Here is a 13,261-nt window from a genome sequence, read left to right as displayed (position 1 = left end):
GTCTTGAGTCTGATATTGAGGCGATGCTAGGACATTTGAAGATGCCAAAACTCCTCACCATGGCTTACCCTCTCTACAAGGATGTCACTTGTCAGTTCTTATCTTCCCTTGTGGTCACTAACCACGAGACTGCACATGTGAGGCAAGGATGAGACAAAATCAGGTTCAAGGTCAATGGAAGAGAATACAACATGAACTTCAAGGACATTGGGAGAGTCATGGGGTTCCAAGACCTAGAAGACCACTCCCTTCCCAAGTGTGAGAACCTCCCCACCGAGCTTTGGAAGTTGAACACTAGAAACAAACACTCTAACGGGGCTGACAAGAACTCACATATCCGACACCCGTCAGTACGCTACCTCCACATGATGCGCGTCCATGCATTCTACCCACAGAAGCAAGCTGGTAGTGTCACTGAGGAAGTCATGCGACTGCTCTGCCCGGCTATCCGCCCCTACGCTCTCCCTGGAGTGTTGCCCCTTCCCAACACCAACATCTATGCTACTTTTAGGATGGTCAGTTTCTTCGTGAGTCGTCTCCAGCACTACAGAGACTGGGCATGATACACCTCTGATTCGCGCCCAAAGGTTGGGATAGGCGGGATGATCACACCACTACTCCAGTTTCTGAATGTTCCCTTGGGAAATGACGCAGCAGGACCTAAGTTCATTGATGGCACCTATTTGAGGATTGCCACCTATTTCAGTGGGATGTATGGGAAGGACTACGTCTACCACTATTACTTGCAGGGCAAGCCGGTCGAAGTGGTTCTTCCAAACCAGAACCTGGCGAGCTTAGAGAGACCTGGAGCTATCAGCTTCAACATATCCTAGGAGGAGTTTCTTGGAGAAAACGGGTCTCTCGATCCCATTTCTCCACCATGGAAAAGGAGTGTTCCTACGCGACCTGACTCACCTGTTGCAGACACATCTGAGCCTATCTATGGACCTCCGCGCTACTACTTCAAGCCACATGACAGAGTTCTTCCGCCTGGGGCTCTTCGTGATGCTCATGACCACATTGGTCGCCTTCAGAGATGGAACAAGGCACAGGACAGGACGATAGAAAAGTTGAAGGATAAGTGCAAGGCGCTTAGCAAGACTGTGAAGAGGCAGGCAAAGACTTCAGCCAAGTTCATGAAGAAGGTTGCTGATGTCTTAACCAGGGGAGGAATAGCTGGATGTAGCTTAGCAGACTTCGCTTTCGCGAACACATCAAACCCCCAGCCTTCACCTCCGCTTGATGCTCTTGGTTTCCCCCTCACTGCTACGCAGCTTCAGCGTAAGTGGAGGAACCCACCCACTCAACCCTCCACCTCCGGAAGTTGAGAGCCAACCATGGTATGGAGGCTACGGCTCAGCATCAGGCGGTTACTACACCACCTTCCCACCTGACGACGACGAAGATGGGGCATCTGCCCCCACTCACTATCCGTAGGAGGTACCTCTTTCTTTCCCTTGTATATACCATTTCATTTTTGCATATTAGTCTTCTTTTCAGTATCTCTCTCTTTCCTTGACAACACAGAGACTGTGTAACTCAAGTTTGGGGGAGGTACCAAGCATTTGATCATGTTTGCTTCGATGTTGTTTCATTGAGTCATGCATTTCATTGAGTCATATATTTAAAAAAAAGCCATTTAGTTTGCATCATTTGCATTTCTAGGAGAGTCTAGAGCATATAGGTTGCATTCACTTGCATTGGTAGCCATGATTTTAAATGCCTTGTAAAGAACACTACGTTGCACCTGAGTAGCTATACACCTCTCAAAAAGAAAAGACTTGTATGTTTCGAGCCTTGAAAACTCTTCCTGAAACTTGTTGATTGCTGAAACTTAGTCTTTGAAGCCAACTACAACCTTATTTGAATTGAACAAACTTAATTCTTCTTGCTCATGGTCCCTTGTGTACTGAGTCATGGCTATACACACTTGAATTGTCACATCTTTTATGCCGATTTTTTTTGACAAACTCTAGTGGTAGACTACTCCCAAAACCCTTCCCTCCTTTTAAGCTTTCATTGTTTGATGAGTGAGGCCTTTTTCGGAAAGTCTTACATGTGCATAATGTTGAGAGTATCAGGAACGACAATGCTTGATCTTCATTCTTGCTAGATTGGACACTTTATTGTCTAGCTATACGTGGAGGGGGGGGGGGGGTGAGTGTTGTGCTTATGATTTGGGAACAATGAAAAAGGAAAAGAAATGGCTCTTTGTGTTTAAGAGAATTGTCTTATTGGGATAAGTAGAGAAGCCTCTAGCTCAAGTTATGAAAAGTTTTGGCCCCCAGCCTAAAAAGAAGAATGAAAAAGAAAAAAAAAAGAAAAAGAAAAAACAGAAAAGAAAATGAAAAGAAAGTAAAGGGGGCTAGCAAAGTTGTTAGGAGCTAAGAAATGTTTTGAAATTGTGAAATATCCCTTGTAGATTTCAAAGAGAAAGAGCTGATGTTCTTAGGATCTTTTGGTGAGAGATGTGAGTTGGGTTTGACATTGGGAAATGATTGTGTAATTGTATGTTTGGGAAAAGGGTAGAACAATGGAGATTGAGCATTGTATGCATGAGTTGATCTCTTTCTTAGATATATTATGTTTAATGTCAAGGCTACTTTTATTCAAGTGAGTCAAGATGTTCAAAATATATGATCTTTAAGGTGGTTTATTCTCGAAACAAGTAGCCTTGACATTGAACATAATATATCTAAGAAAGAGATCAACTCATGCATACAATGCTCAATCTCCATTGTTCTACCATTTTCCCAAATATACAATTACACAATCATTCCCCAATGTCAAACCCAACTCACATCTCTCACCAAAAGATCCTAAGAACATCAGCTCTTTCTCTTTGAAATCTACAAGGGATATTTCACAATTTCAAAACATTTCTTAGCTCCTAACAACTTTGCTAGCCCCCTTTACTTTCTTTTCATTTTCTTTTCTGTTTTTTCTTTTTCTTTTTTTTTTCTTTTTCATTCTTCTTTTTAGGCTGGGGGCCAAAACTTTTCATAACTTGAGCTAGAGGCTTCTCTACTTATCCCAATAAGACAATTCTCTTAAACACAAAGAGCCATTTCTTTTCCTTTTTCATTGTTCCCAAATCATAAGCACAACACTCACCCCCCATCTATAGCTAGACAATAAAGTACCCAATCTAGCAAGAATGAATATCAAGCATTGTCGTTCCCGATACTCTCAACATTATGCACATGTAAGACTTTTCGAAAAAAGCCTCACTCATCAAACAATGAAAGCTTAAAAGGAGGGAATGATTTTGGGAGTGGTCAACCACTAAAGTTTGTCAAAAAAAGATTGGCATAAAGGATGTGACAACTCAAGTGTGTATAGCCATGACTCAGTACACAAGGGACCATGAGCAAGAAGCATTAAGTTCGTACAGTTCAAATAAAGTTGTAGTTAGCTTCAAAGACTAAATTTCAGCAATCAACAAGTTTCAGGAAGAGTTTTCAAGGCTCGAAACATACAAGTCTTTTCTTTTTGAAAGGTGCATAGCTACTCAGGTGCAACGTAGTGTTCTTTACAAGACATTTAAAATTATTGTTCCCAATGCAAGTGAATGCAACCTTTATGCTCTAGACTCTCCTAGAAATGCAAATGATGCAAACTAAATGTTTTTTTTTTATATATGACTCAATGAAATGCATGACTCAATGAAACAACATCAAAGCAAACATGATCAAATGCTTGGTACCTCCCCCAAACTTGAGTTACACAGTCTCTGTGTTGTGAAGGAAAGAGAGAGATACCGAAAAGAAGACTAATATGCAAAAATGAAATGGTATATACAAGGGAAAGAAAGAGGTACCTCCTACGGATAGTGAGTGGGGGCAGATGCCCCATCATCGTCGTCGTCAGGTGGGAAGGTGGTGCAGTAACCGCCTGATGCTGAGCCGTAGCCTCCATACCATGGTTGGCTCTCAACTTCGTCAATCTCGACCTCACTATCAGAAGAAGCGAGGGATGGGGACTTGTTTCCGGAGGTGGAGGGTTGAGTGGGTGGGTTCCTCCACTTACGCTGATGCTGCGTAGCAGTGAGGGGAAAACCAAGAGCATCAGGCGGAGGTGGAGGCTGGGGGTTTGATGTGTTCGCGAAAGCGAAGTCTGCTGAGCTACATCCAGTTATTCCTTCCCTGGTTAAGACATCAGCGACCTTCTTCATGAACTTGGCTGAAGTCTTTGCCTGCCTCTTCACAGTCTTGCTAAGCGCCTTGCACTTATCCTTCAACTTTTCTATCGTCCTGTCCTGTGCCTTATTCCATCTCTGAAGGCGACCAATGTGGTCATGAGCATCACGAAGAGCCCCAGGCGGAAGAACTCTGTCATGTGGCTTGAAGTAGTAGCGCGGAGGTCCATAGATAGACCCAGATGTGTCTGCAACAGATGAGTCAGGTCGCGTAGGAACACTCCTTTTCCTTGGTGGAGCAATGGGATCGAGAGACCCGTGTTCTCCAAGAAACTCCTGCTGGGATATGTTGAAGCTGATAGCTCCAGGTCTCTCTAAGCTCGTCAGGTTCCGGTTTGGAAGAACCACTTCGACCGGCTTGTCCTGCAAGTAATTGTGGTAGACGTAGTCCTTCCCATACATCCCACTGAAATAGGTGGCAATCCTCAAGTAGGTGCCATCAATGAACTTAGGTCCTGCTGCGTCCTTTCCCAAGGGAACATTCAGAAACTGGAGCAGTGGTGTGATCATCCCGCCTATCCCAACCTTTGGGCGCGAATCAGAGGTGTACCACGCCCAGTCTCTGTAGTGCTGGAGACGACTCACGAAGAAACTGACCATCCTAAAAGTAGCATAGATGTCGGTGTTGGGAAGGGGCAACACTCCAGGGGGAGCGTAGGGGCGGATAGCCGGGCAGAGCAGTCGCATGACTTCCTCAGTGACACTACCAGCTTGCTTCTGTGGGTAGAATGCATGGACGCGCATCATGTGGAGGTAGCGTACTGACGGGTGTCGGATATGTGAGTTCTTGTCACCGTTAGAGTGTTTGTTTCCAGTGATCAACTTCCAAAGCTCGGTGGGGAGGTTCTCACACTTGGGAAGGGAGTGGTCTTCTAGGTCTTGGAACCCCATGACTCTCCCAATGTCCTTGAAGTTCATGTTGTATTCTCTTCCATTGACCTTGAACCTGATTTTGCCCCATCCTTGCCTCACATGCGCAATGTCGTGGTAAGTGACCACAAGGGAAGATAATAACTGACAAGTGACATCCTTGTAGAGAGGGTAAGCCATGGTGAGGAGTTTTGGCATTTTCAAATGTCCTACCATCGCCTCAATATCAGACTCAAGACCCAACTCCTTCAACAAATCAAAGTCGGCGAACCTGGTTGGAGTCCAAGTGACCCCATTCATCAAGTGATCATACAGCTCCTCCATAGAAAGAGTTTTCGCCCTGTCCCGATCAACATCAACCGCCTTCCCTTTGGACATCTTGGCTTTCTTTGTAGGTGCCTGCTCATCACCACTCTCAGTTTCACTCTCCTCATGAGTGGGGACTGCTACACTTTTCCCTGCCCTCTTCTCTTGTTCTTGCGATTTCCTTGCAGCCAAGGTCTGCTGACGAACAATCCTCTGCGTCCCTAAGCCAGTTGGCTCGGAGGTTAAAGCTTTCCCTTTTAGTGCAGACTCTTTTCTTTCAGCTTCTTGCCTCTCAGCTTCCAACTTTCCCTTTGTCTTCTTAACCATTGTCACCTGAAAAATTTAAAACTTGAAAAAGGATAAGTTGATGGAAGTTAAGAAGAGCAAGACTTTACAAATGAACGTTGCAAAAGTGAACTTAACAAATGAACTAGCAATTTAAGCTCAAGTTCAACTCAATGCAACAAATTCACACATTTAGCACTAAAAGACCAAGTGAAAAGCAATAATTACACTTCTCAATCTTGTAACACCTTAACACATCTAGTTCACCCACAAACACACCCAATTAAGGTCAAATTCGAAAAGCCCCAAATCCTTGAACCCTAATTTTGCCAAAGTGCAAGTTAAACTAAATTTCACCATTAATTCAACAACCCAACTTGATAGATAAACTTTTCCTAGTCTATTTCACCACAATCTAGCAAGAAAATGACCATATTTCGATTTTCAAATTCTAGGGTTCATGGACCTACGAATTTAAATTTAAAAACTCAATACTTTGCTTTGGATGAAAGGAAATGGTGAATGGATGGTGAGGAATAGACTACAGGGGCGAAAGCTTGGATTTAGAAACAAGAACTTGTTGATTTGGGTGAGAATTGAAAAAGTTTTGGGATTTTTGGTGTGGGTGAGTTTGAGAGAGTACGAGTGTTTGTGAGAGGAGGGGAGAGTGAGAGAGATGAAATGATGTTAGGAGTTTTAGTATCCCTCAGAAATGATTTCATTTCAAATGATTTCAAGGTACTTGCATTCGTCAATTTTTTTGTGGTTGCCATGTTTTGTTTTGATTGTTTTGTTTATCTTTTGTTTCTTAAGTTTGCCATGTTTTAATATTGACTATTCGATTGCGGAGAGGCTTAACGGGAAATGTTAGAAAAAGATATCCATAACGGACTACAATGGGCCGAATATATATGTAGTATAGGCCAAGTGGATCATGTCCCTAACCCTAGTTTCCAGCTCTTCTTTTTATCTCTACTTCCAGACTAACGAGAGGCGTCGGCGCGGCTGCTACTTCAATCTCAAGGTCAGAAATTTCAAATAAACAAAAACGACTTTCTTGATTTGATATATATTGCCTTTTGGATCAAATTCTCGTAACAATGCTTGAATTGATGTTTACTTGTTCTTTATCTTTTTTTTTGACCAATACTTGTTCTTTATCTTATGAAGTTTGTATTCGGAAATGCCAATATCATTTACAAAGATTCGTTGCTAAGCTCAATTTTTCTCTCTCTTTCTGATTTGCAGTTTGAAGAATGGTGAGAATCAGTGTCCTAAACGACGCTCTGAAGAGCATGTACAATGCGGAGAAGAGGGGAAAGAGGCAGGTTATGATCAGGCTTTCTTCCAAAGTCATCATCAAGTTCCTAATTATCGTCATGCAAAAGCACGGTATGGTAGTTTCCTTGCTTCTTTTTTAACCTTGCTATAATAGTTTCATGTGTAATGATGTTTTGTTCCAACTCTTTTGATTGGTAGGTTACATTGGGGAGTTTGAGTATGTTGATGACCACAGGTCTCGTAAGATCGTCGTTGAGCTTAATGGAAGGCTGAACAAGTGTGGTGTTATCAGTCCTCGTTTTGATGTTGGTGTCAAGGAGATTGAGGGTTGGACCGCTCGTCTTCTTCCTTCCCGTCAGGTTCGTTGTTTGTCTATAGACAATATTGTTTGCATTTTACGCTCTATTTTTTTTGTGTTCAAAATACTACCACTAGCATATAGTTAATGCCTATGAGAGATCAGAGCAGCAAGTCTCATGCTGTTCTTGTTCCGTTGCGGGCGTAAATCGATTCTGTATCTTTTCTATGCCTCCTCTTGAAAGTACTCTTTATTACTTCAAATCGGAAGGAAAGATCCCACATCGTGAATAAACTGTTTATATCAATTCGCTTGGTCAATTTTGCTGTTCCTGTTAAGGGTTTAATCGAGTCTTAAGACTCATACTCCTTGATCTTGTAATATGACAAGTGATTGACCCCATGTTCTTTGTGCAGTTTGGTTACATTGTCCTGACTACATCTGCTGGAATCATGGATCACGAAGAAGCAAGGAGAAAGAATGTGGGTGGCAAGTTCTTGGCTTTTTTTACTGATGCAGCAGCTTCACGACTTCTTGTTTAATCGGGTTGTATTTCACTGTTTTTTCGACTCGTCGATTGCTCTTTATGAACTCAGATGCGTTAGACGCTTATAGGAGAAATAGACAAATTTATTTCGGTTTTTGAGTTCGTTAGGCATTACTCAACGTTGAAATATGAGAAAATGGTTATTAGAACATTGAAATAGCACAATTTGGGAAAAAGGTATATCTTGTTTGTTAATTCAAAAACATAAGAATTTTTATTGTGCTAACTAAGCTAGATTTTATTTAGATCAAACCTCTAATTCTGCTTACTAAACATTACTCGAAGTTAAACATGCTGAGACGTTTTCGAACATAAAAAAACTCCGATTCGTTAAATTTGTAGTCCTTAAATCTCATACACGATTGAACTTGTGTGATGACAAAACTCCAGATTTCTATTCCGTTGGAGACTTTAAATGATTAACTGAATTTCAAACTGTTTTTTTATATTGTTTTGAAATATAACAGCGAGTTGTCGAAAAGAAATACAACAAGGGATATTATTGAATTAATAAATCCATTGGCATTGAATTAATGAATCCAAACAAAAAACAAATACGAATCAATTTAATTGAAGTTTCCCAACCATAAAGCCCAAAAACTGAAATTGAAATCAGATTAACTTGTTTGACAAAAAAAAATAATATCGAGGAGAGTCTTGAAAGAAATCCATAATTAGAAAACGATTATTTAAGAGTTATAAGAAATTAGAGATTTAAGAGTTTTTTCCAAGATTTTGAAGCGATTATTTTAATAATTATTAACAATAAACGGTTCTTAAATAAAAATTATTATTGTCTAAAGTGATATCAATTAATATAATTTTGTATGTGTTCTAATAAATTAATTTAGTGAAATTGTGTAAATTAAATACTTTAATGACAGGTTTTTTGGTATATTTGATATGTGGTGTTCAGTCATTTGGATGTAGCAGATATTTAACATTGTTTTTTTTTTTTTTTTGACTAAGAGATATTTAACATTGTTATCTACAAAGCTAATCAAAATACATTCTTTGAGTTGACAAATATAATCCAAATGGTTGTACAAATTTCATCTTCATAGTCTAGAATCAAGAAATTTCTACATTTCATGTTGAATGTCGGTTGGAAACTTCCAAAACGGAAAAAGACCAGACAGTTGGATCAAACGTCCACATTCTGACTTTATGTGTGTTAGAAAAGTTCAAAGTTGTTGACAAAGAAGTTGCAAAATTAAAATTTTAGCTAAAGCCGTAATGAAATGTGAGAAACCAATACATTTTGTTTAGTAAAATGTGAATTATGAAAATTACACAGCCTAGTATTACGCAGGTAAACGTTCAGTTAAATAATCTTTAGTTATTTTTTTGGAAATAAAGACGTTATTTCTTTCCCAACTATTATGATTGTTGCAATTTACTTTCCAATATATATTCATTGTATTCAAAGATGTATGTATGCCAGTCCATCACTTTAGAGACTAGCCATAGACGGGGCGACACATGGCAGCTCGGGGGGGGGGGGGAGGCAATTGAGATGAAGACAAGTTGGTGATTTGGATATATTAATAAAAGGGCCCATAAGGCTTCGTGGGCTTCATCGTTCCTTTTAACGTGCGCGTGGTATCCTATCGTACACAGCGAAGAAGCGGGGGAAAAGAGGAATCTAAATCGGGAGTTGGGCGCATTTTAGCCGTCCTTCAAATCCTTTGCTCCGATTACATCGGTTTCGTCTCTGTTTCCTTTGATCCGGTACTGTAGGTACGTGTTTTCTTCTACGATTTGGTTATTCTGAAGTATTTCGTTTATCGATGAAACATGGTTTGATCTCTGAGTTTTGTTTAGAATCCGATGGCTGCTCCACCTGCTAGGGCCAGAGCTGATTACGACTATCTCATCAAGCTTCTTCTGATCGGAGATAGCGGTATGTCATCTCTGATTCTCCTCCCAAGTTTCTATGGATTCGATCTAATTAGTGATGACTCTCATTCGTCTGATCACACAAGTTTTTTTTTCCGATTAGATTTGTTTGTTAGGGATCTCTGAAATTTATGATTCGTTCTTTTTATTTTTATTTTTAATTTTGCAGGTGTGGGTAAGAGTTGTCTGCTTCTACGTTTCTCTGATGGCTCCTTCACCACTAGCTTCATCACCACCATTGGGTTTGTCTTTTGAGAAGCTAAACCTATTGATCATCTACTATGTGTTTAATCTCATGGAGTCTTCTTTTTTTGTTGATGTAGCATTGACTTTAAGATCAGAACCATTGAGCTTGATGGCAAACGTATCAAGCTCCAGATTTGGGACACTGCTGGTCAAGAACGTTTCCGCACCATCACCACCGGTCAGTGACTTCCGCATCTGTTCCTTTAACACCAATTTAAAGATTTTCTTGATCACATTTTTTAATTTTCCAGTTTTGCATTTTGACAGCTTATTACCGTGGGGCGATGGGCATTTTGTTGGTCTATGATGTCACTGACGAGTCCTCCTTCAACAGTAAAAGCCCCCCTCCCCCAATTCTGTTAACCAAATGATCATCTCTGCTTTTACACTCAAGATTGTTGATATTATTGCAGACATTAGGAACTGGATTCGTAATATTGAACAGCATGCGTCAGATAATGTTAACAAGATCTTGGTTGGGAACAAGGCTGACATGGACGAAAGCAAGAGGGTAATGATGATCTGATCATCCCCCACTTCCCCTCCACTCCTCAATTCACTATTTTGAGTTAATAACAGTTTCATCACCACAGGCGGTTCCTACAGCAAAGGGTCAGGCTCTTGCTGATGAGTACGGAATTAAGTTCTTTGAAACTGTAAGTCTCTCACTCAATCTTCACTTTTCTATCGGTTCATTGCTTACATCTCTCTGTATATTGCTGCAGAGTGCTAAGACAAACCTAAACGTGGAAGAAGTTTTCTTCTCCATCGGGAGGGACATAAAGCAGAGGCTTTCTGACACTGACTCCAGGGCTGAGGTTTGTTTACATCTCTCCCTTTTTCACATCTCTCTGCATCTGACAACGCATTCTTACATATTTTGTTCCTCTGATTGCAGCCTGCGACGATCAGGATAAGCCAAACTGACCAGGCAGCTGGAGCTGCGCAGGCCACACAGAAGTCTGCATGCTGTGGAAGTTAAAGACAAATTATATAAACTGAAGTTTTCAAGTAAAAAACAAAAACTAAAATGTCGCTGGGTGCGTGCTTCTGTAATTTTTTTTATGTTTTATCCTCAAACATGTCTGATTCGTTCTAAATTGCCTTTTCCTATTGCTTTGCTCTTTTTATTTGATCTCTAAACTTCTAAGAGTTGTCTAGTTATATTTTTACAATATGCATAACCAATACAAAACCACTAAAGCGACAGATTCAGAAAATGCATGCTATTCTTTTTTATTCCAACAAACAACTATATTTGATTACGCAGTAGCTTTTCCCAAATACAAACATCTGTTCTGAATTGTCAGTGATCATGAAACTTTTCAAATTCGGTTGTGGTTAACCATAACAACTAGACCTGTCACAATAGTTATATTCTAGTTTCAAAACTACTGCAACATTCATATCTCAACCCTGCGAGCTTTCATGTAAAATCATATCCCATATACAACGACTCTATGCAAAATCAAGATGCTAGCTTACTCTATAAAACTAAGGAATAGCAACTACAGTAGATGAATATGGAAAATCAGTACATGCTACTTCCTAACTCCAAGTTCAAATTGATGCTACTCTCCACAGAATCTGGCCCCAAGTCAAAACACGCAACTCTTTTCCCACTACTCGATTTCTTGAATGTCGTAATCATCGAAGTCGCCGCCTCAGGGAAAAAAGAGCGTGTAACCAACGCGCCGCTAGCCTCTTCCTCGTTCCTATGCTTCCTCATGTGACCACCAAGAGCCTGTCCTATCGGAAACTCCACGCCACATATCGGACAACGATGCGACCTTGTTGTGTTCGTGGTCTTCCTCTTGGTCTTAGCGATGGATCCCGAAAAAAGTGACGACTGTTCGTCGCTGCTGCTGTTGTCAACGTGTTTATTGTGGCTTGCGCGATGGCCTCCTAAAGATTGGAACGATGAGAACTCTTTCATACACGTTTTGCATCTGTAAACACGACTCTCTCGGCCTCCTCCGCCGTTTTCCCCAATTCTTGATAACAGCATCAGACAGTTCGCCGCCTTACCTTCCACCGTCCGATCAAGTTTCTCGTTATTCCCCGCCGTACCTTCCACAGTCCGATCAAGTTTCTTGCTATCCTGCGCTCTATTTTCCACCGTCCGATCAAGATTCTCACTTCTTGCAACCATGGTTGATTGTTTTGAATTGGATTTGACTGACTTCACTTTTGTGTGTTTCTCTTTGTAGTTTGTGTTGTTTCACTTGTGGTGGTTTGGTATTTATAGGGGAACAAGGTCGGGTGTGTAAAAATATTATTAGTTAAAGAAAATGACTTGGTCTGCAAGCTAGTGAAAGTGGTATTCTTGTAATTCACCGTCATCGATAAAATGAAACTAGTCATTCCTTTTTTTTGTCAACTAAAGCTAGTCATTCCTTAAAAAATGGAAATCTACGTTTGGAGCTTGATTGTTTTTAGTTTTTGAAATGCTTTATGACTTTTGTTTTTGAAAAACTATTTTTTTTGCTGATCAAGATTTTGGAAAAAATGATTCCCTAAAATGAAACTAGTTTTTCAAATAACCACCTATACACAAAAGCCAAAGCGCTATGTTTTTTTGAATTGAGACCAACGTAAGTTCTTTTATTCATTATTTTCTTTTACAATCTTTTATTTTTAATTTTTTTATAGTTATTCCATGTTTATCTCCTTTCTCAACTCCCACACATTTGTTTACCATTATGTTATCAATTAAACTATCCAATAAATCACTAAAATGAAAAAAATGAAAAATAAAATTATAATTTATTCAGAATGAAAAATGGTGGATGATTATATTCATGTAATTTCGAGTTCCACAAAAATATTTTTTTAAAATTAAGTTATTGGAGTTTTGTTTAGCTAAATTAGTTTTATAATTATGTAAATAATATTTCATACTATTAAATTAATTATAACTGCTAATTATAAGAATTATATATTTATTAAATAGTCATTCTATTTTTACCATATTTTAAATTTAATTTTTTTTTATTTTTTTTTTACTATATTAGCTATTAATTGTTTTGAAGATATATAATTAAAGTTATTTTAAATATAGCTATTAGTTTTTATTCGATAATATATTTTATAAACTTTTAATATAATTTTATTTATTTTAGTGATAATAATTTTTTTTGTTTTTAATGGTTTTTAGAAGAAAATTTTTATATTTATAATATAATTTATTTCAAAAACACAAAAACCAAATCTAATGTCACCAATCAAGCTTTTTGAAAAACTAAAATCTACAGAAAATTCAAAAACTAAAAACTAAAACCAAAATCTAAAAACTAAAAACTAAAATCCAAAAACCAAAAACTAAAATCTA

At 39.2% G+C, this 13,261-nt stretch overlaps 3 protein-coding genes across 4 annotated transcripts; 2 read left to right on the top strand and 1 right to left on the bottom strand.

The window, feature by feature from the left end:
• The first annotated feature begins 6,380 nt into the window (after positions 1–6,380).
• On the top strand, positions 6,381–8,229 carry LOC106350174 (40S ribosomal protein S15a-1-like). Its single transcript, XM_048734784.1, has 3 exons — positions 6,381–7,051; positions 7,139–7,299; positions 7,655–8,229. Exons 1-3 carry the CDS (start codon positions 6,916–6,918, stop codon positions 7,778–7,780), a joined length of 423 nt encoding a protein of 140 aa, XP_048590741.1. The 5' UTR covers positions 6,381–6,915; the 3' UTR covers positions 7,781–8,229.
• Positions 8,230–9,336: 1,107 nt separating this feature from the next.
• Positions 9,337–11,060, top strand: LOC106347527 (ras-related protein RABE1c-like). 2 transcript variants are annotated; one of them, XM_013787091.3, is made up of 9 exons: positions 9,337–9,525; positions 9,610–9,688; positions 9,854–9,926; positions 10,008–10,108; positions 10,198–10,263; positions 10,344–10,441; positions 10,524–10,586; positions 10,656–10,748; positions 10,829–11,060. In XM_013787091.3, exons 2-9 carry the CDS (start codon positions 9,616–9,618, stop codon positions 10,910–10,912), a joined length of 651 nt encoding a protein of 216 aa, XP_013642545.1. In that variant the 5' UTR covers positions 9,337–9,525; positions 9,610–9,615; the 3' UTR covers positions 10,913–11,060. The 2 variants fall into 2 exon arrangements, with proteins under 2 accessions (XP_013642545.1, XP_013642544.1); XM_013787090.3 differs by having other exon boundaries at positions 9,355–9,516.
• A 142-nt stretch (positions 11,061–11,202) lies between these two features.
• On the bottom strand, positions 11,203–12,777 carry LOC106347528 (zinc finger protein ZAT8-like). Its single transcript, XM_022687456.2, has one exon. It carries the CDS (start codon positions 12,080–12,082, stop codon positions 11,462–11,464), a length of 621 nt encoding a protein of 206 aa, XP_022543177.2. The 5' UTR covers positions 12,083–12,777; the 3' UTR covers positions 11,203–11,461.
• Positions 12,778–13,261: the final 484 nt, after the last annotated feature.

This window comes from Brassica napus, chromosome A6 (assembly GCF_020379485.1).
Source record: "Brassica napus cultivar Da-Ae chromosome A6, Da-Ae, whole genome shotgun sequence".
NCBI classification, from domain to species: domain Eukaryota; kingdom Viridiplantae; phylum Streptophyta; class Magnoliopsida; order Brassicales; family Brassicaceae; genus Brassica; species Brassica napus.
This window is presented reverse-complemented; position numbering and strand designations above follow the sequence as displayed.